Source organism: Arvicanthis niloticus, chromosome 3 (genome assembly GCF_011762505.2).
Source record: "Arvicanthis niloticus isolate mArvNil1 chromosome 3, mArvNil1.pat.X, whole genome shotgun sequence".
In the NCBI taxonomy this organism is placed as follows: Eukaryota; Metazoa; Chordata; class Mammalia; order Rodentia; family Muridae; genus Arvicanthis; species Arvicanthis niloticus.
Genome location: NC_047660.1, coordinates 85,918,380 through 85,946,144, shown reverse-complemented (window position 1 = coordinate 85,946,144; position 27,765 = coordinate 85,918,380). Strand labels below are relative to the sequence as shown.

Here is a 27,765-nt window from a genome sequence, read left to right as displayed (position 1 = left end):
TTTTGGTAAAAGGCCCTCGATTAGATGCCCAGCACGAGACATAACTTCATGCGGCTGTTAATGGCAGCTTTATTCATCATTGCTAAACCTTGGGAGCAAAAGCTCTCCAGGGAGCAGATGAAAACACCATCCGGGCAATAGCATATTATTCAACCCTGAAAAGGAAATGTGCTAACAAGAAAAAGACCTGAAGGTGCTTAAATGCATGTTACTAAATGACATAAGCCCATTTGAAAGGTTGCATACTGTCTCCAAATACAAGATCTCCTGCTCCAGATACAATAAAGAGATGAGTGGTCACCAGGAGCACAGGCAGGCAGAGCACCAATAAGGGAGTGCTGATGGTTTCTAGAGAAATGAGATGACTCTGGATGACGTGAGAATGGTGACACGTGCCATTATGTAGTTGTCAAAACCCATATCGTCCATGGTGCCAGGAGTGAACCCCATGTGAACAGACGACCATCTGTTGGCATTGGTTCATCCACTGTAACAAATGGGCCTTCTGGTACAAGATTATATTGTTCTCGAGGGAAAACTGCGAAATAAGGGGGGTTGTTGGCACCGAAAATCTCTACACTCCTTCCTGCCATTCAGCTTTGCCGGCAACCTAACTGCTCCATTATAGCTTGGCTCTTAAGTCTCCCAGAGGTCCATATGCTAAAGGCTGTCACCAGCAAGTGGCACTGTTGGGAGACGCTTAGGAAGTTGGATCCAGTGGGAGGGAGGGAGGGAGGGAGGGAGATTCTTACATTTTTACCTTGAGGTTGCTGCCGGGACCCCGGTCCTTTCCCTTCTTTCTGTCATTTAGCTTCTGGCTACCATGGGTTTTACTGCGCTCTACCCTGGCATTTGCTGGCTCACCAAGGCCCACCTAAAGTGAGGGAGCCTTCAAACATGAACCCAAACCTGCAAGGCCAAAATAAAGCTTCCTTCCCTTAATGAGTTTCCTCAGGTATCCTGCCACAGCGGCCGAAACCTGACTAACACGTTATCTTGAAAAATCATATTTATAAAACATTTAGGGAAGGGAAAGTCATACAGGATATTTGTCCCTGCATTTCTTGCTAAGAGCATACCTAAGAGAAGACTTTAACATGGACCCAGAGAGTTCTAGGCACGTGTACTTTTATCTTCATGGCCTCTATAAAAGAGAGCATTCAGGTACAACTGGTGTGACAATAATCGTAATTGTCACTTACATGGAACTACCAGGGGAGTGCCCAACAGGGAGACTGGATGCATGAAGGAAGTCCCAGCCCCGTGGAGTCATACCAGGGAAGCGCTCCAGCTCCATGGCACACTCAGGAAGGCTACAAATCACAAGAGGACAGTGCAGCTGGAGAACAGCCATGTCTATGACTATATAAAATCCCCACGTGTGATCAGGCGGGAGGACTCTGTGCCCGGGGAACACTGTTCTGCTGTGATGGTGTGATTAAGGAGATTTATTTTTATACTAAATTGCCTTTGTCTCCCTCTTTAAAATGCAAATGTAATCATGTTACTTCCCTGCTTAAAATTCTGCAGGGGCTCCCATCCCTCACAGCAGCATCTTTCAGCTCTCCCCACCACCAGGAGCACTCATCAACAAAACATAAGCCCCTTAGGAAGACAGAGTCACCCCAAGTGTGACAGGTGCCACCTAACCTAACCGGGCCCCACACCTCAAGAAATGCCCAAAGCCTTCCCAGCAATAACAATAATGCAGAGAAGGGCTGTCCTTTGGAAGCCTCCTTGCTGTAATTAGAATGTTAAATTTCCCCTGAAGGCCATGCTGTTTCAAAGCCCTTGGTACTGTAAAAAGGAAGTAGAATCATTAAAACAACGGTCCTCAACTGTGGGTCTCTACTTCATTGAGGTTGAAAGACCCTTCCACAGGGTCACATATCAGATATCCTACATATCAGTTATTTACATCATGATTCATAACAGTAGCAAAACTACAGTTATGAAGTGGCAACAAAAATAATGTTATGGTTGGGCTCACTGAAAACATGAGGAAGTGTATTAAAAGGAATTAGGAAGCATTAGGAAGTTGAGAACCGCTGCTATAAGAGGAGGTTGGGTCCCTAAAGACTAATATCTCTCTTGAGATATTGAGACCCCAGACTCCTCCCCTATCCTTCTTGCTCGTCTTGAGGTTAACTGCCTTCATCATCCACTTCTATTATGATTTCCTATGTCACCACATTCCAAAGTGATAGAGCCAATAACCATGGATTAAAACTTCTGAACCCATGAGCCAAATACATTTTTCCTTCTTATAAGCTGATGGTCATGGGTATTTTGTTACCCATGATGGAAATCACTAGATGTTACCCAGTGATGGAAATCTAGCATACTCCCCTAATGCTGTTTAAAGTTCTCACACACAGAAAAGCAAGCATGACTGTATATTCTAGGTGATAACAACATGTCAGAATAGGTTGGTTGATTGTAACAGATACAGCAGGATAGTTACATTTTTGGGTAGGGAAAACTATACACTCAGGCAGGAAATCTCTGCATTCCCAACTTGATCTTACCATAAAGCTAAAAGTGCTCTAAAAATAAAGCTTATTGACATAATTATTGAAGATAGAGTTTTTCATATAGTATATTCTGATTACAGTTTCCCCTCCCCATGCTCCACCCAAGGATTCTCCCCACTTCCCCATGTGCCCATATCCATATCCTGACTTATATATGATTCTGCTGCTATGGCAAGAAGCTATTATTGGCTAACAAGAGCCACTATTTGAGAGGACAAGCCTCTCAATAAAACTGTCACTCAAATTTAGACTTTAACCATTAGTAGCCACATACGCTACAGAATGTCCATCTACAATATGCAATGTCAACTTTGCAATATTCATGTGAGTTAGATACTTAGGTCAATGGCAGATAAAGTTATCTCCTAATAAAGATTGACTATTAATATTGGTCATGGTGCTGATAGAAACTCAGGAAGAGTGTACATTACTTGGTGTAGCTTTGGTCTGGGTGATTCCCAGAGGTCTACTGTGGATAGCCTTGATCTGTAGTGAGATGCTATTGGAAAATGATGGAAGAAGAACAAGGTGGGGGGGGGTCCTTAGATCCTTGGAGGCTTCTCTTCAGAAGGGACCATGGGACCTCAGCCTCTCTCCCTAGACTTCGTATTTTGCATTGTGAATTTCCCCTGAAATGTACCCCCACTATGAGGTACCGATACCCATCACCCTCATCAGAGGCCAAACCAATGGGGTGGGCCAATCTTAAGTTTCTAAACCTGTGTGCTAAATAAACCTTTCCTCTTTATAAGTTAACTGTTGGGGGTATTTATTTCATTATAGTAGCATAGCTGACTGATAGAAAGAGGGAGGGCTAGACTAGAACTCCATTACAATGTAGGAACTTGGTATGTTTATCCTTATATAACCCAGAACACAGTTCATAGTATTCAGTGAAAGCTTCTTTGATAAGTGAATGGGTACATAGGTGGTGAATGGATATAGTTTACCCCCGGCTCTGTTGTAGATGCTAACAACTCTTCTCAAAAACCAAAGCCTATGTGTTCTTTACAGTCTCTGCTTCCCATAGACGTCTCTCTAGTGATTCCACTCAAAGGCCCCAGGTACCACCCCTACCTCTTTAGGATAACTGCCGAACTCAGCCTGCAGGGCAAGGACCCCCAGTTGCAGCAGTGTCTCATCGTCACAATACAGTCTCTCTTCTAAAATGTCTTTCCGAAGCTGCAGGTAAAACTGGTGCCTCGTCAGACTGTGCCTAGCAAAGGAACACAGGGATAAAGACAGCATGGATGATGAGAGCCAGGAAAGTGCCACACAGTCTGAGAAAATGGATGCAACCCAGCAGAACCCAGAGACCATAGCCAGAGAGATTAGTGTAAGTTTGCCTATCCACACCCTGACTCTTGATGAAGGAGTCTCTATACCAGATACTTCACCCAACACCCATGAGGATATAGTTCAAGCTGGTATAAGACTTATATGCAGTTAGGTAGTGTTTCTAGTAAGCAATGGAAAACAGAGATGGTGAGCTCGCGCCAATGCCCTACCCTGGAACCCCCATCCTGAGCTGTGGAGCATGCACAGTAGGGACTTACAGAAAAGAGAACTTGATGTTAAATAGGCTGTGTTTGAAGTATATGGAGCAATTTCACATTTTGATTAGGGTCTGCCTCTAAAAGACTAGTTTTCCTCTTCATTTTGTTACATCAGAATCCCATGGACAGAAATTGACCCTTTTATGTAATATGCTGTCTATCATCCCTCAGCCCTGCCTCTGCCTATCCACTACCTGCAATACAACCCTTAAATGATCCCAGGAATGGGCTGTGGTACTCACCGGAGCAGCCCATAGTGACTGACAAAGAACTTTATCCGAAGAAAGAGTGTTAAAGTGTCCATGGAACCTTTCGGGTGCTGCTCTCTCCAGCCTTCTGGGGCGACTTTGCACAATCTGGTGTCCATGTCCAGAAAAAAGAACTCTTCATCTGAGATGGAAATAGTTTGGAGGAAGAATCAATACGGAGTGGTCCACCCCCAGACTCATCCCTTAAGCTCTGCCAAAGGGGAAGGGTGTAAGAAGCATTGGTGCAAGGGAGCACCCTTCACTATCTGGTAACAGGGGACTCTTATATGGGCCACAGGAGCCGAGAGAATGAGGCAATGGAAAACGACCAAACAGACACAATTACAGACAGCCCACCATATGCACAGCCTTTGAGCCTGCAGATTTAGCTAACTGCATATTGAAATATTTATTTTACATATATGAAATATGTACAGACCCTTTTGTCACTGTCCCCTATACTATATGGTATGGCATACCTTGAATTGGGCATTCTGAGTGCTCTAGAGACACAGGTGAGCGCACTCAATGCACACACACATCACTTCATTTTATTTATGAACTTCTATGGATTTGGGGGTTTGCTGGAGTCCTAGAATCCATTTCCTGTGGATGCTGAGTGGTGACTGTATTCATGATGAAGAGTTGCCACATAGCATTTGGTTCCCAGATGTCATCTTATGACAAATGAATGGAGTATGAAGTCCCTGCCACATGCCATGTCTTTCTGCATCAACTGGACCACCTTGCACCTCCCAGGAACAGACACATTACCTACTAGATGCTTGCATACTCCTCCAAATTATCCAGTAAGCCCAAGCATCCAGAGTAATAGTATTCAGAACTGAGTTTCTCTCTCCCTCTCCTCGCCTGCCCCTTTCCGTGTGTGTGTGTGTGTGTGTGTGTGTGTGTGTGTGTGTGTATGTGTGATTTCCTCTCTTTATCATTCTCTCTGCCATGTAAGGATTCAATGAGAAGGATTTCCTCCTGAAAAATGAAGTCAGCTGGCACGTTGATCTTAGACCTCAAGATTCCGACTTCAAGGGGGGAAAGGCTGCTGTGTAAGCCGTCCAGGCATGGCACTTTGCTGTAACAGTCCAAGATGACCAAGGCAGAGATAAGAACAATATCATGTGCAAGCTCAGATCTTCAGGTCCTGCAGCATTAATCCACCAGCCCATCTAGATCAGAGGTTAGATCAGCCTGACCCACTGAACCAACTCCATCCTTCTGCTCCTTTAAAAGCTGCTCTCAACCAAACTGGGCAACATAGGCCACTCCGAGGATTCCTGCAGGTCTACCCTTGCCTGACCCTCCATAGATCCCAAGCTGCCTGTTCCTGTGCTTCACTTCCAACCCCAGTATATAGCACAGTTTCTTATCTAGGGTTGGACTCCCACCACAATTAGAAGGTAGGCTTTTAAATTAGCAACCAGCCTTTTCTGCCTAGGGAGGTATGTGTGGAGAGGTAGGTAGATGTCCAGGTACCTCTAACGGCCATCACTCCGGCCCTCTACTCTCACTGCTGATGGCCATCACCCTACAACCCCACTCCTCCACCCTTGCTGCAGAATTTGATTCCCTACCCTATGCGCTCTTTCCTTTAAGTTGGATTTTCTCCAAGGGTAAATGAGTTCTCAGTACAGTCTGTCCAGCAAGCCCTCCCAAGACAGTCTCTATTCAGATCTGTGATTTCCCCAGGAGGCCCCTCCCTAAGCAGTTCCAGAAACCCAGGAATCATCCCCATAAGAAGCGTTCATAATCGCCTCCTAGACTGGAGGGTAAAGGGTATGTATTGACCTAGAGTTTACTTATCTGCTTATTTAGTATTTTGAACATGTATGTGCATGTTCCGTATATATGGGAACACATTGATGCATATGCCTGAGGAGGCCAAAGGACAATCTTTAAGGTCATTACTCGAACATCATCCAGCATTTTTATTGAGGGAGGGACTCTATATGGCCTGGAACTCCCCCAGGTAGGTTTGATTGGCAGACCAACAAGCCTCAGGGATCTGCCAATCTCTGCCTCCCTAGAAATGGGATTACAATGACACACCATATTTAGATTTTTTTTTTTTTTTTTTTTTTTGGTACATAAGTCCTGACAATCAAACTCAAGTCCCCCTGATACAAAGCAGGCCCACTACCATCACTCACACCCAAGTTTCCACTAACACTATACATTTCAAATTAATAAAACAGTGTTTTCTGTAGGCTACTCAGTTAATGTAGCTCTCATTGAGGGGGTGCCTCATTGCTGAAGCTTCTTTCACAGAAGACAGAGCCCATTACAGAAAGGCACTACTGGGCAAATGCAGAGAACACCTGACTGTGATCACCCAACTCCTGTTGCTATGACTACAACCTAACCCCTATACTCAAAGTTCAGGAATATAGTGGGAGAGGGAGTGGAAAGATTGTAAAAGCCAGAAGACCAGGAAGCGTACTGCAAGATTATGATTTTTAGATATGACAGGAAAGCTATACCCATGAAGTCTCAACAACAGAGCTGCCTAAACAAGGTCTGAATGGTAATAATGCCAACTGGCATACCCATGTGGATGGGGTCCATCTCAGGAGGCTCTAACCCTATATGAAAAACTACAGGCAACTAATGACTGTTGAGAGAAAGGAAGAATTAGTTTTCCCCAGAGATGAGCTCTCTGATTAGTTATCAATACCAAGCACCATCTCTGAAAATGTATACATACAAGCATCACTAAACATGAGACAGACTCAACCTCAACAGGTTGCACTTGTGTCTGTGCGCACATTGCAAGCACACCTAACAATGACAATAAATACAAGGCTGTGAATTTGAAAGTATGGCTGGGGTTGGAGGGGGAAGTGGGGAGGGAGAAGAGATGTGTAACTATATTTTAATCAAAATGTTTTCAAAAATAAAGTTACTATCCAGATCTTTGAATAGTTCCTGGAATATAGCGAGCACTTAAGAAGAATGTAATGCTTCCTAAAACAGCTTTCATTCGTTCATCGCAAAGGTTAAACTTCATTGGTCATGGCCTATGCAACAGCACAAAATGGCTGTCCTTTCTGTTTGAAAGTGGGGTCCTTGTAAAAGGGGTCTGATGAGAACTCTGGGGAGACAAGGATGCAGCCACCAGCCCCACTGTGCCACACTAAGAGCCCACAAGCAAAAAGGGCCACTCATGAAAAGAGAGACTTGGAAAGAAATATGCAAACCATTCTCTCAGGAAAGATTAACTTGGAATTTTGAGGACCAACATGCAAAATGCCAGCAGCATCCCAAGTAGTTTAGAAATGTCCTTAATGTTTGTTTGTCTGGTTTCAGAGCATGGTAACTGATCAGACCTGGCCAGCCACCAACCCATGTCCTACCACCATTTTTTCATAACAGTGCTCACTTGATGTTTCTCACATTGGTACCCAAAGTGTCCCCTATGCTAATCTGTGTCAAGGTAAGCAAAGTAAGGTATCGCAGGATCAAGTAGCTTTTCAGGAGGAACTCATGTACCCGGGTTCCCAGAAGCTCAAGTGACTAGTGTAACCAGGAACCACCTACCTTTCAGACAAGCCAAGCCAAAGTAGGTGGTCTCCACAAGGTTGGCGAAGGACATTACAGCATTGAAGACAGCTCCTGCTGTGGACTCCATGTCACACTTCACCTCCAGACACTGTCCGTTCAGCAAGACCACACAGAGGTCTCTGAGAGCCAAGTAGGACTTCCCTTTTTTGGTCTGAAAACAGTAACAGTATCAATGCTCACGGTTAAGAGGAGACTTTGAGCCTTTAGCCTGGGTAGTCACCAGGCTGTACATATTCCACACAATGCCTCATTTAATTGCTAACTGCCTATGAGATGAGTGTAGCTTTGCTCCCAATTAGCAGATGAAAACCTGAGGCTTAGAGATAATGAGGGACTTTTCCAGGGTTGCACACTTGGTTATGGCAGAACTGACCCAAGTCTGGGCTCTCTGGGGAATCTCTGAGGTCAGTAATGTGGGATAAGACTGACCCATATCTCCCCCTGGCTTTTCTTTAAACTCATCCATGGGTCATGCACCCCTGACTGAGCCAGGAGAGGTTTTCCTGATGTTCATCTGCATTGCTTTGAGCTACACTGAAGATATATCTGCATGGGGGTGACATAGGAACCTGGGAAAAGAAAGATACCATCCCAGCCTTCCCACAGTCCTACGTCCAGAAGACCTAAGAGCCAAAAGGCAGCACTGCCAGACAGGCCTGGCCAGCCAGGCATCTTGGCTCTAGAAATATGGAAAATGGGAAAGTCATCAACCCAAATGCTCAACATAAGCTGAAAACCTCATGGCCCCAGGCTGGGCATGAGCCATGAGGGCACGTACTGGGCTGAGCTGGATAGCACACCCAAACGATGCTCTCCGTCTGTCATACCCTTTCCCTATAATCCCCCATGCCTCTCTTCTTCCCTTCTTATTACCTCAGAGCCACTTCCCTGGGTAAAGGAACAATTTTTTTCCTTATTCTTACCCTATTGTCTTCTGCCCTCTCCCACACGTATGTGTCTTCTCAGTTTTTTTAAAGCACAAATTGCTACCTGGCATGCTTTTCTATTATACATTTCTCCCTCTTTTCCTTCTCCCAGACTGTAAGCTTCATATGGGAAGGACTTTGTTTGCCACAGGATACAGGGCAGGGCCTGGCACAGTACCAGCCTGTGGAGATTCTCCAAGGCATCTGTGCTGAACGAGATAAAGGCTGAACTGGCGGTGAGGGTGAGAAAGGCAGGAAAGCCACAAGGAGCTCTTCTCCTGAGGGAGAATGAAAGGGTGGCCATGCCTGGCAGGTGTCTGGAGGGACAGGACAGATGCAGGAACATGGCGGGGATGGAAAGGAGAATGTTATTCTTTACACAGCTTTGAAGAAGAGGCATGAGCAAATATGGAAGGAAGAAAATCAGAGAGATCCAGAGGTTCATGGAGGCAGCACCAAGAGACTACCAAGATGTCCTCAGAATAGACCCCACTTAAAGCACAGTGAGCCTTGAGTTTGTTCAGCTTGTGAATTCTTTCCCATCCCACCCAGTCTAACCAATAGTTACCACAATGGATCCAGGCAAATGTAGGGTCACCGCGGCCTCTCCAGCCAACAGGGCAAACTCCGGTCTGGAGAACTGAGAAAAAAAATACAGAATAATCAAAGGTGGAAGAAGATGGTTCTAGCTGTGGAGCTCATCTCTCTCTGCCTTCTACAGCCCTCTACCTCCCTGTGACATCCACCCCCAAGGAAACAGGTTCCAGCAAGACAGAGGTGACATGGGCAGAGACCTCCACTGTCCATCTCAACAGAGGCCTGAGAGTGAGGTGAAGCATGCTAACTCTCCTGGATGCTTCGTTAGAGGCCAACATTCACACAGCAATACTTAATCTTCACGTGCATCAAAAGCCTAAAACAAACTGGGGTTAGAGGCTCACACCGGTAATCTCAGTATTCAGGATGCAAGAGAGGAGCATCAGAAGTCTGATGAGCTACACAGTAAGACTCTGCCTCAAAAAAAGAACCTTCTAGAAAACCAAGAGCTAAGGAGGTGTTTGGTAAAGTGCCAAATACTACATGAGTACTTGAGCTCAATCAGCCAAAACTCATGCAAAAAGCCAGGCACAGTGGCATACACCTATAAACCCAGTCCTGGGGACACGGGGCTCGCTTGTCAAGCAGTCTAATGAATTTGGTGAGTTCCAGGTTTGGTGAGAGACCTTACCTCAAAAACCAAGGTGGTGAGCAATTGAGTAGGACCTCTAAAACTGATCTCAGCAAGCCCTCAGCAGAGTTCTCCTGCCTGCCTATGAAAAATCAACGGGAAGTATAGATAGACTGCGAGGGCCACCCCATATCTATATGTCTTGGCCTTCAAGACTGGGCAAGTTGGTAAGGCTGTTCTCTGGCCTCAACTCCTCTACATTTTCCCAATCCTAACACACACACACACACACACACACACACACACACACACACACACACTTCTTTGTAGCTACCTTGCAGTCCCAGGCATGTCCCTTCATTTTGCCTGCCCTAAGGGTCTCTGACAAGTGTACTCTGCCATGACAGCTTTCTTCCAAGCCACACTGTGCTAATGCTGTACACACACACACATGGCCTCAAGCTGAAGAAGTGAACCTGAAAGCAACCTCACTTCATAAGCAGCATCTACTGTACAGCCAGTGAGGCAGAGAGGGAGGACAGAATGATGCCTAGTGTCGAGTGGCTAGGTTCAGGTTTCTGTCAGTTCAGGTCTATGAACCCCATCCCAGGGTCCCTGGGTCCTGAGGCCCCTGTGTCTGCCCTCTGCTTTACAGGTCTCAGCTGGGCCCATTCTTGACAGTGTCCTCCAGCTCCAGCCCCTTTGCTCACCTTTCCCTTTCTTTGCAGGAAATTCCTTGGAGACGATGTTGCTGGCTGCGAGCTTTCTGCTTCTGCCAACAGCATAGGCCCTGAGCCACACCTCGGACCCTCCTCACAATCACCGGGACTCGCACCTGCAAATGCGCTGGCCAAGGATGAGGACAGGTGACACACTTGGTGATGCATTCATTCTGCAAGAGACTCAGCTGCCACCTCCTGTTATCTCCCACATCATGAGGGGTTACACAGTCTCTATTGTTGGTAAAGCTGAGACCCTCAGAAGCTAAGGCTACACATCAATAGGGCAGGGAAATACAACCACATCTACTTATCTCCTACCCCACAATTCTGCCTCTGTGCCCACTATGACCACAAAATGCCAATAATCCCTAAATTGATCGTGGCTATGACATTGCTTTGGAAACTTTAGACATTTTAACTGTTTTGACAATAAACAGTCATGTACTACCTACTGGTGCTTTGGTCAACAGCAAACTAACCACATAGGCAACAGGGGTCCTGTGATACAGTGGAGCTGGAAAACTCCTATCACTCAGAAGGGCTGAAGCCATCACAACGTTCACAGAGGTACTTGTGGGGATGCTGGGGTAACAAACCCGCTCCCCAGGAGTGATCCCAGAAGGCAGCCAGAGGGGCCAGGAGAACTGGCTAGACCCCGCTGAAGTCACCAAGCCATGGATATGAGCTCTGAGTAGCTGTGGCCTGCAGCCACTGTGGTTGTTTGCTATGTAGCAGGGAGGGTGTGTCTAGGGATCACCACTAAACTACCAAGGCTCATGCTGTCCCATCTCTGAGCCTGAATGGGACCCCTAGAAGATATGGGGTTCCTGACAATACGGTTGCCAGTAGGCCCTGCATACCTTGGCTTCTTACTAATGTCATTTTTCTGAAGACCATCACTAATCAGCAAAGAAGCAGGGTCTGCAGACTCCCCCACCAAGTTCGTGGTGCTCAGTAGTGGAAGACTCACCTGTTAACAAAGCTGCTTCGACTGTGTGCTCTGTTACTCCAGCACCGCTCCAGGGAGCTCTGTGTCTCCGTGCTTCTCTCTGAAACTAACCAGAAAGTGGGTGGGGGTGGTGCAAGCAAACAGCCTGGCTGAGTGGGATAAGCAGCCCAGAGTGTGGCTACCAGCACGGCTGATCAGCTGTGTGCCCTTGATGACACTACTAAATGTCTCCGGCTGATCAGCTGTGTGCCCTTGATGACACTACTAAATGTCTCCGAGTTGGTGTTCCCAGACTGCTAATGGAAATGAGAGCCAAGGAGTGGGAGGGGGAGTGAGGGGAGGGAGGGCGAGAAGAGTGTTTGAGGGGAGTGTAAGCCTAATGACAAAAAGCAAAGTAACCCCTTGATTTAAGAACAATGAGCAATAAGTTTAAATGAAAAGAAACAACATTAGGTTTGGTGGAACACACCTGTAGTTCCTGCACTCAGAGGCTGAGGCAGGAAGATCGTAAGTCCAAAGCTAACTTATGAGATTCTGTTTCAACATAATAAGTAAATAAATAGAATGTGGTGGTTAACATTGATCAGCTTGACAAAATCTGGAATCCAATCTCTGAGCGTGTCTTGAGAGACTTCTTAGATTGGTTTAATTGAGATGAGAAAAGCCACCCTAACTAGAAGTCTAGACTGGTTTAATTGAGATTGGACTATCCATTCTAACTAGGAGTCTAGACTGGTTTAATTGAGGTGGGACTATCCATTCTAAGAGTCTAGACTGGTTTAATTGAGATGAGACTATCTACCCTAACTAGGAGTCTAGACTGGTTTAATTGAGGTGGGACTAGCCATCCTAACTATGAGTCTCACCATTCTATGGGATGGCTTCCCAGACTGAACATAAAGAAGAAAGCAAGCAGAGTGCCAGCATTCACTTCTCCCTGCTTCCTGACTGCAGATGCAGTGTGACCAGCAGCTGCCTGTCACTCCTGCCACACGACCTCCTACATTATGGACTGTACCCTCAAACTGTGAGTAAAACCAAAGCCCGCCCCCTTTGGGTGCTTGTGTCTGTGAGCTCCTCACAGCAACAAGAAAAGTAACTCCCATATAACTCAAGTTCACATAGATAGAAAGCAGGGAAAGGCATGTTTAAAGGATACTGTTAAAAAAACACTCTCTCAGCATACCCAAAGTAATAACAGCAAAGTCTTTTATGAGCTATTCGCTTGTCATTCCACTTAGAAGGTCATTTTTAACCCCTTTTCTACTTGGGGACTAGAGAGATGGCTCAGTGGTTAAATGCACTGGCTGCTCTTCTGGAGGCCCTGGGTTCAAGTCCCAGCACTCACGTGATGATTCATAACCATCTGTAACTCCAGTTCCAGCGGATCTGATGCCCTCCTCTGGCCTTCGCAGGCATCAGGCATGTACATGGTACACAGACATATACGCAGACAAAGCACTCATACATAAAATAAAACCTTTTTCTTGCTTTTCTAACTTGTTCTCATCAATTTGAACAAATAGACTTCAGTTTAAAGAGCTAATGTTTCATGTAATTAACTCTATTCAACTATTAAATCCGTATTAGGCACAGTGACTCTAGGCCCAGGCCTGAGGCGTTGCCTAGGAAACTGACTCGTGTGGGAGCTCTCTGTATACAGCAGAGATGGCCACACACTCAAGGCAGGAGACAACAGGGTGGTCACCTTGAGGACCCTCTGTCTAAACAGGGACACTGTGGGCCTTTACTCACCTCTCCGAGGCTGCAGAACACCAGAGACCCGAGCTCTGGGGCTCTCGCCGCCAGCCTTATGCAGCCTGCTCCTGAGAAAGCAGCTTCTGTTCTGCTGCTCACAGATGTTTTCCTCTACAACTCTCCTCTCCACCTGAGTGAGGATTGAGGGAACCGAAAACCATCAACAAGTCAGAAGGCTGCATTTACACCAACGCATGCAAGCTCCCTGACAGGTTAACTAAATCCTTAGGGCATCTGCTAGACAAGTGCTCTAATGCGGAGCTCCTACATCTTTTAAATTTAATTTTATTATTAATATTATTAATTTTAATTTAATTTAATTGGCTGACTTGAGTCCCAATCGCCATGCACAGCTAGTGGCTGCCCAATGGGGGAAATGGGCTCTATAACTGACCTCAGAGATGGTGCCCAGCACCAAGCCCACCAGCCGACTGATATGGAGACTGGCAGGGGCTGGGTACACAGCCACCTCTTCCTGATGAACCCGGCAGGCTTCCAGAACCGCCTGCAGTGGCCGCCGTCTCTGTGGCTGGTCTTCACACATGGCCAGCAGGAGGGAGTGGATGGGCTCTTGAAGCTGCAGGGGCTGCAAAGCACACCCTAGTGAGAAGTATGGCTGTAGCCATGGCTGTGGTCATGGCCATGAGGAGTGGCTGCTGCGGGGTACCGAAGCCTACATGCCCTGGAGACTCCAGAAAACACATTCATCACACTAGGACAAGTTTGCTTCTTCTGGAACAAGCATCTGATTTGTCATTGAGTCCGAGCAGTGGTTTCTACATCCAGAGTGCACAGTGCTGCTCTCTAATCTTTGCTCTTCTGCTCAAATGCAGCCCGCTTGTCGGGCTGACAGAAAGCCTTTGTTGGACACCATGGACCTTGACCTGAGCCAAATGCTTGGCCACACCAGTAGTCAACCATACATGTGCGCATGTGCGCGCGCACACACACACACACACACACCATTGACTTGGTAGCCTGCTGTTTCCTACAGTTATCTGGTGTGTGTGCGGGGGGGGGGGGGTAGTTATCTCATAACAACTTCCCCCTGAAACATGAGTACACAGGAATCATACCTTTAAGTTAAAGTTGCTTGCATGAAGTCAGCAGCAGCAGTAAAGCTCTCATAGTCACCATTGCTAGAAATCTAAGCCACACACACACCAGACAAAAGAAAAAATAGTCTTGTACAAGTACTCCCTTCATGCTCTCAGGGAGCCTTCTATGGTGCCTGTCTTCACAGCAAGCAGGCCACTGAGTCAAGTATGTACACAGCTTGCTAGAGGCCACTGTGCCCAGCACAGTTGCTTCCAGAAGCACAGGATCCCACAAGTATACAGGCAAAAACCAGACCCAGGCAGACCTCAAGCAATAGCAAGGGTTTAGGGACAAGGCAGAAGGACTTCTTAGGTGGCATATTTGCAAAGGCAGAGGGGTACAGGTGAGCTGGTGCAAAAGAGGTGGTGTGTGTGTGTGTGTGTGTGTGTGTGTGTGTGTGTGTGTGTGTGTAAAAGTCCAAGATGGGGCTGCCAGAGCAGTAAGCCAAGTTCAGGTTTGCAAATCACATATCCATAAGACAAGCCCTGGGGATGTCAGAGAACCAGCAGGCAAGAGCAGAAGCCAAATTCTGGAATCCATGTTGCCTGGTAGCTGCTGAAATATATAATCATGGAAGTAGCAGCTAGCCACTGGGGGGGAGGCGGATCTCACATCAGGCAAAATGAGTTGTAAATAGTTTTCTGCTGAAGAGACAGGAGGTGAGGAAAAGAGAGAGGGAGGGAGGGAGAAAGAGGGGTGGATTGGTGAGAAGGGAGGGTCCTGTGGCCAGGTTCAATGATGCTTTCATATTCCTAGTTTTTAATAGACTTTTATGATATCAAACGAAAATACAGATTCACACACACATGCAGGTATGGACACACATGCACACACACATACATGAATGTATGCATGCACACAGTGCATGCAGTTATCGGTTGAATTATGCAACATGCTTTACCCCATAAAACTTCTGTTTGGGGGCTTGCCATAATCAGTAACAAGCGAATCTGAAACCTCTTTCAGAGGAGGCATTATGAGGTGCATTTTACCTCAATTACTGAGCACAGAACCCCTTTCTTGGGGCAGCAGCTCACTTTAGGAAGAACTGATTCTAAAAGCATTTGAGAGTGTCCGTCTTTGTTATATCTGAAATCCTCTAGCTTGCTACTTCTTTTGGGCAGAGAGGGGAAGTGAATCTTAGGTTGACTCCCAGTCCCAGCTTGGGTCTGCTTGGAGTGTTGGAGAAGATGCTGAGGTTGTTTATGGACTCTGGGGGAATGAGTTGTGCAATTGGCTGGTAATGCCTATGTATGGCTTTGGATAGAAGGTAGTAAGGTCTACACTTGATACCTGTGGTCTAGCACAGGGAAGCGCTACTAAGCTAATCCAGAGAAATGACCTGGTAAGATAAGATGCATTCTTGCTTACAGACCTGGTTTGGTGGAACACGAAACCCCGCTGACCAGTAGAGAGTCATCCCTAAGGAATAGACGTGCATCTGCCCAAGAGAAAAGCAATGGTTAGATGTCAGGCGTGTGACTCCACAGTCCAACAGGCCAAGCGCACCAGTTTCCACAGGCAAGGGGTGGGAATCTGGCTAGCCCAGCACCATCTGCACCTCCTTAACCTTTGCCGCCTCCCACGCTGCAGGCTAGAAATTTGTTTTCTAGCAGTAACTATGACTCCCAGATTGGTGAAAAATAAGAGAGAACATCTGTTAGGGTACTTCTGGAAAAAAATAAAAATGTTTGCTTTATTGGGAAAGAAAAAAAGCATGTGACTGGTCCCACATGTGTCCTGCTGTTTCTATCTGTAATGCCACATGATATACTGACCACAGCGGCCATTTTGCCACCACGTGGAAATAAGCACAAGGACCAGAATAGAAATTTACATCCTGAATCCTCATTGATATCACTGAACTGCTACCCATACCTAAATTCCTCCTTAAATAACTAAAGACTAACTGTGTGTCTGGATGTTGTATCTGGGGCTTTCTGATTCTTGCAACCAAAGCCAGCTGCAAACTACGTGATAGGGTCAGTCTTACCACAAAGCCCTGTATCTTGTCAGAAAATGACACAGTGTAACAGGACGAGCTTGGTCAGGCTTCTCCGAAGCTCCTTGTTTTTAAAGTGAATGTTCTGCCCAAACCCTCTAAGGATGGAGTACAAAAGCACATGGAAGTGGTCAGTATCAGGCCGAACCCTGTTAGAAGCCCTTTGCTTAATTAAATGTATTTTATCTTCACAACACCCTTCTGAGGAAGGTTTTTAATTGTCCTCATTTTAGATAAGAGGAAACGAAAGCAAAGGGAAGCTACAGGGTTTGCCTGAATAAGACCCAAACAAGGGATTGAATCCAAGTCCTAGAGCTGATGGCCTCAGTCCCAGACTTGGGGACTCCTAATGAGTAGATGTCCTTTGGTCGATGCCCATTGTCTTGAAGATCCTTTTTCTCAGGAAAAGATTTTGAAGGGTGAGACATGTGTTCCTAACATGGGTAGAGCTCTGGAAGAGAAACCCTCAAGTAGTAAACCATGTGTGAAAGCCACGAGCAGACAGGGGGCCTAGTACAAGTGGTTTTGAGGTCCCACATCATAGGAATGAGGACTGAATCAAGTGTTACCCGTGCCAGTAAACTATTGTCTCTATCTGAAATCGCACCCCTAAAACCCAGCCCCACCCCCTAGACCCAGCGTGGGAAAGATCCCACGCTTCATCTTTACAACAGTGACCCTGATCAGAAGTGAGGTAGCATCTGAGAAGAGCAGAGGCACCATCCACACCCAGGACTGTCTGGATTCCAAAGCTCTGTGTGAAGTGTCCTGGAGGCAAAGCTGAGCCCAGTAGGCTCCATCCCAAATCTTAAATACAGCCTCTGGAGTGGCACAGGAGAAGGCTGGGGAGGGTTCTGAGGGCAGATCCTGGCTCTGTGCACAAGAACACATCTGCCTGCTCAGAGGATGAGAAAAGGTAGGGAAGCTTAAGGGGCTCCCAGCTAGACTTGCCCACATCTGCCACCTGTGCCTGGTCTAGACTTGGCAATGGTGCTGGATGCACTGGTTAGAGTAAGATGTCAGTCTCATGTAGTCAAGGCTTGGGGAGGGTCCTAAGCACAGCCCCTGCTGGCACCTCTATACTCCTGACCTCCCAGATACCCCTACACATTATGCCTAGTTGGATGAATTGATATGGTGAATGGAAGGGAGCCATTGTCATCAGAACTGCTTGGATGTAGTAGACCAAGAGACCAGATGACCCTGCCTGCTTCTTCTTCCTAAGGAGGCAGAGGATACTGCCTTCAGCCTGTCCTGGAGGCACTCCAGAGGCCAGTCAGAACCGAGGGTTAAGCAGCCAATACAAACACTTTTAAGCTTCCTTAGAACTCAGTCCCACCCCAGTGACTCAGACTCACTGTCCGTTCTTTCCCTAGCTAACATCTTCAAAGCATTTCTGCCCAGTTCTGGGCTCAGCCTCTTCTAGCCTTAGAATTCCCCAGGGCCTGACATTTCTGCATGGAGGAGAAAACAAGGGAGCTGGATTTTCTCTAGCTCTGGACTGCTAGGGCACAGAGTGGCCAGACCTCCCTCAAGTCAAACTGCCACCAGAAGTGTAAAGCCTTCCCAGCAAGTGCTGGAGGACACAGGGAAGTCCCTGAAAGCTAGTTCAGCTCAGCCTCTCTAAAAGTCAGAGTCTGAGGCAAGAACAGGGTGCCAGCATATTATTTAGAAGCTACAGACCCAGAGCAACCTGAGTGAGGAGGAGGGAAAGTAAACAGTGCAGATGTGGCATGCAAAGTCACCACGCTGTCACAGAGCCCAAGGGTGGACAGCAGACATGACTCCCTAGCTCTCAGAAGTGATCTCCAGAAGGTATGAAGAGATCACACATTTTAAATCCATCCATGAGGAGAAAGAGGAGAGAGGATTTGCCCTCTCAGTCAGCCCTCTTGCCCACCAATGACTAGAGCTTGTCCATGTTGGCTACTAGCCCTTTGCCACTGCCCCCACATTTGCATATCACATCGCTGTGTCCTTGTAGAAAGCCAGAGCTCAGAGTCAGTCATGTTCGATGAGTCCAGAACATGAAAGGCAACGTAGCCCAGGTGGACCAAGAAGGAGATGCAGGCAGGCAGGAGTCTGAGAAGCAGCTGTCTCCATCTCCCCAGAGGCCCAGTGACTCACCCAGGGATCTCACAGCAGGGAAGGCACGCAGGGCTGGAGGAGAGAAGCCTGTGCAATGGGTACTCCATGTTTCCATCATTACTGTATAACTTTAAGCTACACGAACCCTGATGAACCAAACCTGGAAGGCCCATTCTCTTCTCAGAGCTCAAAGGGAGAGCAATAGAATTCCAGGGTGATTCTGGGAGGAGCAGCACCCCAGATCCATGAAAAGCCAAGGGTGGTTGTTGTTGTTGTTGTTGTTGTTGTTGCTGCTGCTGCTGCTGCTGTTGCTGTTATTATTATTATTATTATTATTATTATTATTATTATTATTTAGCTGAAAATACTGGAACACGTTGCTGTTCAGAAGGAAAACATCTTTTTCACTGAGGAAATCCAGAAGTCTTCACTGATGCTACCTACATCAGCATCAGGCACGTGGCGTGGCCTTTGTTATTACTGTTGCTGCTGCTGCTATAGTTGTTGGCTTTTGTTTGTTTGGTTGGTTGGTTTGGTTTGGTTTGTTGGTTTATCAAGACAGGGTTTCTCTGTATAGCCTTGGCTGTCCTGGAACTCGATTTGTAGACCAGGTTGAACTCCACCTGCCTCTGCCTCCCTAGTGCTGAGATTAGTTTGTGCCACCACCTTCCAGCTTTGGCATGTCTTATTCTCTCTCTCTCTCTCTCTCTTTCTCTCTCTCTCTCTCTCTCTCTCTCTCTCTCTCTCTCTCTTTCTTTCTCTCTCTCCTTCTCAGGATTAAATAAATTTCTGCACCTCACATGAATACTGCGTGTCCATTCCTTACTGACATCCATTTTGTTTCTAGTTCATGGATGACAAAGTGCTTCTGCAGCTAAAGCACTTGAACCCTATCTAAAGATAAGTGCTATTCATTTAGACAGCTCTTGCTTCATGTTTTCAGTGGTCACATTATGAAGACCATTTGCCTACAGCATTCCCCAACATTTCTTTTTATATTCCTCTGTGTAATATATATATATATATATATGGAGGTGGTGCATGTGCCCATATGCACACATGTAGAAGCCAGCAACTGACAATCGGGTACCTTCCTTCCTTCCTTTAGCACTCCCTCTTTATTTTTTGAGGTCTCTTACTGAAGCTGGAGCTTAACAGTTGATTAAACTAGCTAGCCAGCTAGGCCCTGGAAACCAGCTGCCTCCATCTTTTAGCACTGAGATTACAGGTGTGCACTATCATTCGTGGCTTTCTTCATGCTTGTATGCAAGCACGTCAACCAGCAAGCCACCTCCCCAGCCCCCAACACTATTTTTTTTTTATTTATTAGATATTTTATTTACACTTCAGATGCCATCCCCTTTCCCCATTTCCCCCAACACTATTTTTAATGCTGAAAAAAAAAATGGATTCAAAGAGTTACGTTTGTATCACTTAACTGACTGAGAAACTTGGGTTCAGTGAGGTTGAACTGCCTCGTCCAAAAGCTCCTAAGTTGCTGCCAAGAAAGCCTGGAAACAACTGGCTTTAAGCCCACTCTTCCTCAGAATTGAGGCTGGACAGAGAGTTTTGTGTGTCTCCTCAGGAGAGGCGGGATATCACACTTACCTGTGACGCATCAGGCTGCTCCTCCTCATTTGGTCCCTGTAGCAGTTCAGGAGCCTTGAATGGTGCAGCCTCTATGTGAGAAACATGGTCTTGGAAAGAAAGACTTCCAGCTGCAGAAAGCAGGAGTGACCAGGGGCAGACCACATAGTTTGAGGAATCTGAAAAGGAGGCAACGATGGGGCGTGGGAGCAGGGCCATCATTCCCTACAGCACTTGCTCCTAAGACTCATTCTGACCTATGTAGGCATAGACCAGAATAAACTCCACCCAGCACATAGAAAAGTGTATTACAAAAGGTAGTTGTAACCAGAAAAGAATTTAGCACCTACTACATCTGATTCTATCAAGTACCTGAAATTTTTAAAAAATCAGCTGGAAATTGCAGCTGGTCTGAGGCCTGAGGCAGCTGGTCATGGCACAGATCTACAGCAGTTTGTCAAATCCCTCAGGACAGGAGACAGGAGTGAGTTCAGGAGGAAGAGAAGCTAAGGCATAGGTGTGCAGCCTCCCTCCACTGTCTGTTGCTGGGACCCAGCACCCAGCAGAGCCTGTGTGCTCTCACATGCCCTGATGCTGATGCTACAGCTGCTGAGTCAGGGGCTTCTAAGTCAATACCTAAGTGTAGGTTCTCTGCATTCACTTCATCTGCCAACTGAACACCTCATAGCTCCAAATCGCCTTTCCATCCCATCTCCTTTAACCATGTCCATGAACAATTCTTCCCAGAAGAGGCTCTGCAGAGACCTCGCAGGAAGCAGGAGTTCTCCTACCATGTCCACGAGACCTTGATATGAATATGAAATGACCAGGCAAGGGCACCTCTGTCCTGGATTCAGCCTCAGGACATGAAAGCCCTTCTGTTCCTCAAGGCCTGGCCTCACCCTGTGATCATTTTCTCATGGACCTGTCTACATATGTGCTGCAGGCTCCGGTCTTCTGTCCACACACAGTCAGCCTGTTCACCTGAGTGTGTACCCACATTTCAAAGGGTCCATCCTAATGTCCATGCCCTCTGTGAATCATCACCTGACAATTGCCTCTGTCCCACCTGGACCATGACTGAATACTAAGTACTGCTGGCCAGATAATCCAGGGACCTTCATCATCATGAGCTATAAGCACAGCTCCTCCATCAGAAAAACACCCAACCCAAAGAGGGGGATGAGCCCTCGGCTCCAAAGATCCATGGAGAATATCCTAACACCTTCGTTGTCTCCTCATTGCAGCTTGGTGGGTGTTCATGTTAAGCTCTCTTGTTTAGAACACGGGTTCTGCCTTCTGATGGGACAGAGTCTGACAGACCAAGTATGGGCATGTTCCAGCTGTTGGAAGAGGCCTATGTTGCTGCCTCTGGTCTCTCCATGAGCACCATGCAAGCCCACAGCAGAAGCACGGCCTTTGGTTCTTGGTGATTTGGTTGTATGGCACAAGCCTTGGAGACAGGCCACCTCTCACTGCAGCTGCCTAGTGGGTACCATTCATGGTCTTGTTCTGAAAGCTTAGGGTTGATCACAGATCAAGAAGATAATAAAGTTTGTTTAGGAAGCTTTACTTTCAGTGTCCTGTGACTCAGTTGCCCCAAACACTCTCTTACCATTACGTAGGTCTTCCAGGAGCCGCTCAGCAGCCAGTGACAAGAGGGACCAGATTTCCTCCTCACACAGGGCTTCACCTCTGACCTGCAGGGCACTGGCAAGTGTCACAGAGGGCACACTCATGCCTGTGAAGACACACACGTGACAGAGCACTGCAGTGTGGGAATGCTCCATCACTCCAGCTACTTGGTAATGTGTGGACACCCTGATTCCATCCTCCACACATCTGAGGCACAAGGCAAGCAGACTGGAGAAGGAGGGGTGTTCGCTACACCTGGCCCTATAGGTCTGCAGCTTCTTGGTGAATGAACAATAAATTGATCCATTAAGTATCAGATAAAAGATTGAAGAAGTGGCAAAAAAAAAAAAATATGTAGCAAGTACTCCTCCTCCAGAAAAGTTCCCTATACCAGGGAGTGTTTATTATCCATACTCTATCTGACTGATGAATATTTTAGCCTGAGACACGTAAGTATGCCAGTTGTTAGCTGCCACCACTGAGCTGGCTGCAGCACCAGCGCAGGCCCTTCGGCCAGTGCTTGCCTGCAGAGGGAGAATCTCCCTAGGGGAACAAGAGCCTATAATCCAGAGCAGGAAGGATACACAAAAAAGCTGGGGGAAGCACCCCTGCCAGGAGAGCTGCTTTGTTTCCTTCTAGAAGAATCCTTTAAACCAAAGCTGACATTTCAATGAGCCCCCCACCCCCAAGACACCCTCACTAATCTCCAAAGCCCTGCTGGAGGCAGCTGGAAGGGCTAAAGCTTTTTCTAATCTGTTTATGGTGGCAGAACTTTTTCTGCAGCCAGAGCCTGGAAGGAGGTGTACCTTGTCCAGCTGGGTAGGGAACCCACAGGCAGCCGTGGACTCCATGTGCTGAGCAAAGCTTAAGTCTCACCAGCTAGCTGCTCAGCACCTGGGGTAGAGGCAGGCTCCTGACTCTTCCAGCTGCACCTGGACACCTGAAGGGAACTCTGGGAGCTGTGATTTGTCACAAGGACTCTATGAGGGCACCTATGGTCTCCAGTCACTAAGGGGACTCTAGCCAGCTCAAACACGGCAAACATGGCTCTGACAGGCCTTGTCCTTCACCCTGATTCCCTCTGCCTTGCTAAAAATCCATTAGATTATATTCCCAATGCTAGTGACCAAGGTCGAGTCCCTTATTTGGCCACTTCCTCCTCCTGAGGCTGACTACCAAGGTCCAACTAGCAAGTATTGAAGTCCAGCAATCAAAAGCTTCCTTTTGGCTCATCTAATTAACATGCCCAATTAAAATGAAACACTTCATCCAAACATGGGGTTTCCCCATTTACCTTTATAAACTGCCATTTGCCTAGTGGCAGCATCTGTCTCATCTCTATCCAGAGGCAGTCTTTTGTCCTCACAGGACAAATGCCCATCCTCCCTCCCTCTCTCTTGTTCCCTTCCCCTTCTCCCTCTTCCTTTTTCTCTTATTTTTGTTTCTTATTACCTGCCCTATGTCCATCTGGGCAAATAAATCTCCTTTGAACTGACTGACTCTGAGGTGAGGGTCTTAAACCTACAGACGCAGACAGGAATCAGTCCCAGCAGCTAGGTGAACATCTGAGGTGCTGCGTGTTCTAGCTACACCTCATGGATCATTACACGGTGCTTGTGTTCATCAGAATCACCCCATACTCACTCATATTTCTACAGTCATATACACCCACTCAAATCTTCTGGCGATGAATTAGGACTCAACCCAGGTCTCTCCATCCTTTTTCTCTTTTTCCTCTCTGTTCTGTTCTTTTCACTTTCTTTGTCTTTTCCTTTTCTCTCTTATAAACTATGAGCTAAACATTCCCTTTTATTTGCAAGTTTCTAACTGTAATCACAGTGAATGGCTTTTATTAAAGATAAGGGAGAAAGACTTTGACTCTCAGATAAAACTCTCAAAATTCCAAGGGGAAGCTAAGACTAGAAGAAGAAAAACAACAACAGCAACAAATCTGTTAGGCAGACTGGCTCATTTCAAAGTCACTTCAATTCAACAATGCCAAGGAGGAAAGATGGCCTTGTCAGCAAACAGCCATGGGTTCTTCACAGGGCCCCTGAGCACTGGGCCTAAACCTCACAACTTTACAAAAACTAGCTTAAAGCAGTTTGTAGATTTAACATAGTTCACAAACTATACCCTTTCAGGAAAGCAAAGAAGAAAACATAGAGACTAAGACTGGTAAAAGGTTTTGTGAACTTTGAATACCAAGAACATAATATATAAAAGGATGTTTAAATGATAAATAGGTCATCAGCAAAATTGAACTTTTTTGCTCTGAAAAAAAATCCCATGAAGAACATAATAAGCAAATTTTATGAAGATAAAATATTTTAACACCACATATCAGAAAAGACACTCACATTTAGAGTGTATATTTTTAAATTCTCATAACCCATCAATAATAAAATGGATTCAAAGACAGCTCAGTGGTCAAAATCTCTTGCTGCCTAAGCATGAGGACCTGAGTTCAAAATCTCAGAGCACCTGTAAAAGCTGGCTGCAAAGTAAGCGCCTATAGTCACCTGTAACATGTGGGAGGAGCAGACAGTTAAATGCCCAGGAGCTCAGATGCCACCTAGCCTGGCATGCAGACAGGCTGCACTGTCAGGGGTTGGGGGACCCTTCCTCAAACAAGGTAGAAGACGAGAGCCACCCCCCAGGATCATTTTCTGACCTGTATGCACATGCCCTGATAAGTGCATATCTACACTCACCTACATGAACACTTGCTCAGCTGAACAAACACACACACAAATAAACAGTATAATTAGAAAATGACACAGACATGTCCCCAAAGATATTTACACAGGTACTAAATTGAACCCATAAAAACATATTAAACATTATTACATATGAGAGAAATGCTAATTCAAGTCACAATGACATGATACTGCAAACCCACTGGAATTACTAAGATAAACACTTGTCATAACACAAAGGCTAATGGGTATGCATAGGAACCCAATCTGTCACCTGGCCAGTGAGACTGAAGCAGACAGGTGTGCTGTAAAACAGCTTGTTAGTATCCTATAAAATTAAGCATACAATTGCTATATGACCCAGTATAAACAAGTGAATCTGAACATACATGTAAACACACATGTTCACATGCACTCAGGTACCATCTAAGTGTGGAAGCTCTGTTCAAGCTCACTGGAGTTGGTGACCCCAGACATGTGATGTGCATGTACATGCAGACACCTATATGGACTGAGACTATCTCAAAATTCAAACACCAAACCCCTGCACAAAGGCCACACTGCACCCAAGAGGCACATTGGACTTTGTCAGAAATGCAACTGCAAAGTCCAAATGGCAAATGTGTAGGTCAAACAACTGGGGTCCTCAAGGAAGACATTATAAAAAAAAGAAAGAGAAAGAGGTAGGGGGAAAAGAGAGGGAAGGGAGGGATAGAGGGAAGGAAGAAGGAAGGGAGGGAAGGAGGGAGGAAGGGAGGGAGGGAAGGAGGCAAGGAAGGAAGGAGGGAGGAAGGGAGGGAGGGAAGGAGGCATGGAAGGAAGGAGGGAGGAAGGGAGGGAAGTCACAGAATGTCAAAGAGCCTTTCCAAGTCTTCCTGTCCACAGAAGCAGTGAGGAAATTAGTGGCTCCCTCAGACACCACAGGGTTAGGCCACCACTATGCCTCTTTTTAACCCCATTCTCTGACCTTGTTACAACCTGAACTGTCAGCATGACCCCTAGAAATCTCTCAGAAGAATTATTTGTACCAGGGCTGGAAAGTTGTCTCAGCAGTTAAGAATACATACCGCTCTTGCAGAGAATACAAGATTTTTAAAAAGTAAAAGTAAAATCTTGAAGCTGGCCTCCAACCGTGCTCTAAAAAGAAGAGAATGGTCTATATTGAGCCAATTCAGGGTTCTTCCAGTGCCAACAGAAGTTTCTATAGAGAGGCATCTTTTAAAAAAAAGATCAGTGTCAACTATTTAACATTGCAGCTGCCCACGATCACAATAGGATTTGTACAGATAGGAAGTTAGTCAAGAATCCATAGAGTAGCTGTCGAGTGAGAAGACAGTAACCCACTTGAAAAGTCTTCAAACATCTCCAAGAACCTAGAAAGTCACTTTTACTTGTAGAATTGTGTCCCGCCAGTTCAGGGTGGTGTGTGTGCTCTGGATTACTTTCAAAGGCTCTAAACATTCGCCTCCAGCCCACCATTAGAAACAGAACAAGTCATAAGCAGATGCTAAGCCAGATTTGCGGGCTGCTGAGCAGATGGCTGAAGGCATGTCCTTGCATCGCTCAAAGACCTGTTGGGAGCATGGAGTTCCTTGTGCTTAAAGGCAAGCAGGAATGTTCACCATGGAGCACTATTCCCTCTATGAGAGAGATGTATAATCTGTGTTTCCAGGCAGAGGGCAGGAATGGGGGTAGTTAATAGACTGGTGAGATGTGCTATCTGTAGGTCCAGGTCATACCAACCTCCAACAACCAGGACCAGAAGTGGCTAATAGCCCAAATGACCTCTATCTGTGTGACCTAAGACTTAGGCCACACCAGATCCTCACCTAGGCCCTTAAGATAATACATGTAGCCTATCTCTAGAACTTAGCTTCATGGAAGAAGTGAAATACACTTTGAGTTTTGATGGAATATAGGTACTTTGCCCTGGGGATTGTTTTACAACAGGAAACTTTTTTTTTCCAAGTTATACTGTACTTAAATATGCCTGCAATAAACTGCCAATGTCCAAATTTGAAGTTTCAACCAATACCAGCTACTGAGTCATGTTAAGCTGGATTTCCTTCTTGCATCACACAGATCAAAACTCTGCTGGTCTTGGTGTTTGCAGAGACCCCCTCAAAGAATAAGAAGACTTATTGAATCCACGCATTTAATGACATTCCTCACCAACCTTAAGTGACTACTAAATTAACTGAGTGGGAACCCCAGTGACCACACGTAGAGAAGGCAGGGCTTGTAAAGTAATTAAAGGTGTAAACAACAATCAAGAACAACCATGGCACTCTTGGAGAAGAGCAGGAGGGAGATTTTTCCAGAAGTGCCTTCTATATTATTTAAAATCATATTTTCAATCCACTTTAGAAAGTATGATACATGCAAAGAAATGAGACAAGTTTTCCATAGGGGCTGGAAAGATGTCTCAGTGGCTAAGAGCACTTGCTGCTCTTGTAGGGGACCAGAGTTCAGCTCCACATGGTGGCTCATAACTGTCTGTAACTCTGGTTCCAAAGAATATTCTGGACTCCACTGGCACCAAACATACAAGCAGATAAAACAAGTATACACGGGGGAAGGAATGGGGTAAGGTGATAAAATCTGAAATGTAAATATAATATCCAATAAAAGTAGCAAAAAACCCCAAGTATACACATAAAAACAAAGAAATAAATCTTTTATTAAGCAGCCCATAAATAAAACAAAAACCAGACAAGTCATCATTTCTAAGGAGACCCAACTATTGGACCACTAAACAAAGACTTTATATCAGCTGCTTAAAAAGTGTTCACATTACCAAGAAAAACAGTGTCTAAAGAACTGAAGGAAAGTTGAGCTTTATCCTAGTACTTAGCGGGCAGAGACCGATGGATCTCTTGAGTTGAAAGCCAGCCTGGTCTACATAATGAGTTCCAGGACAGCCAGGGCATTGTAGAGAGACCTTGTCAAGAAGAAGAGGAGGAGGAGGAAGAGGAGGAAGAATAATAAGAGGAAGAGGAGGAAGAGGAAAGGGGGGAAGTGGGGAAGAGAGGAAAAGGGAGAAGAAGAAAAAGGACAAGGAGAACAAGGAGGAGAAGGAGAGGAAGAGTGAGAGAAAGTAGAGGAAAGAAGAAGAAGGAGAAGGAGAAGAACAACATCAACAACAACTAAGGGAAAGCAGGAGAAGGATTCCTCACTAAGCAGAGAACAACATTTAACAAGGTAGAAAATCTAAGCAAAGAC

General features: G+C 46.0%; 1 protein-coding gene across 7 annotated transcripts in view; it reads right to left on the bottom strand.

Annotated features, from left to right (window-relative positions):
* Frmpd2 (FERM and PDZ domain containing 2) overlaps positions 1-27,765 on the bottom strand; it is a 109,115-nt gene that overhangs the window by 63,183 nt on the left and 18,167 nt on the right. For 6 of the 7 annotated variants that reach the window (XM_076931457.1, XM_076931456.1, XM_076931460.1 and 3 more), the window contains 11 exons: positions 21,825-21,950; positions 20,231-20,388; positions 15,908-15,973; positions 13,829-14,020; positions 13,432-13,564; positions 11,698-11,782; positions 10,716-10,851; positions 9,406-9,477; positions 7,888-8,062; positions 4,333-4,480; positions 3,612-3,750 (listed from right to left, as the gene is read on the bottom strand). In XM_076931457.1, coding sequence (XP_076787572.1) covers positions 3,612-3,750; positions 4,333-4,480; positions 7,888-8,062; positions 9,406-9,477; positions 10,716-10,851; positions 11,698-11,782; positions 13,432-13,564; positions 13,829-14,020; positions 15,908-15,973; positions 20,231-20,388; positions 21,825-21,948 — 1,428 coding nt within the window. In that variant the 5' untranslated portion in view covers positions 21,949-21,950. The remainder of the gene's footprint in view (positions 1-3,611; positions 3,751-4,332; positions 4,481-7,887; positions 8,063-9,405; positions 9,478-10,715; positions 10,852-11,697; positions 11,783-13,431; positions 13,565-13,828; positions 14,021-15,907; positions 15,974-20,230; positions 20,389-21,824; positions 21,951-27,765) is intronic. The other variant, XM_076931461.1, reaches the window with a different exon arrangement.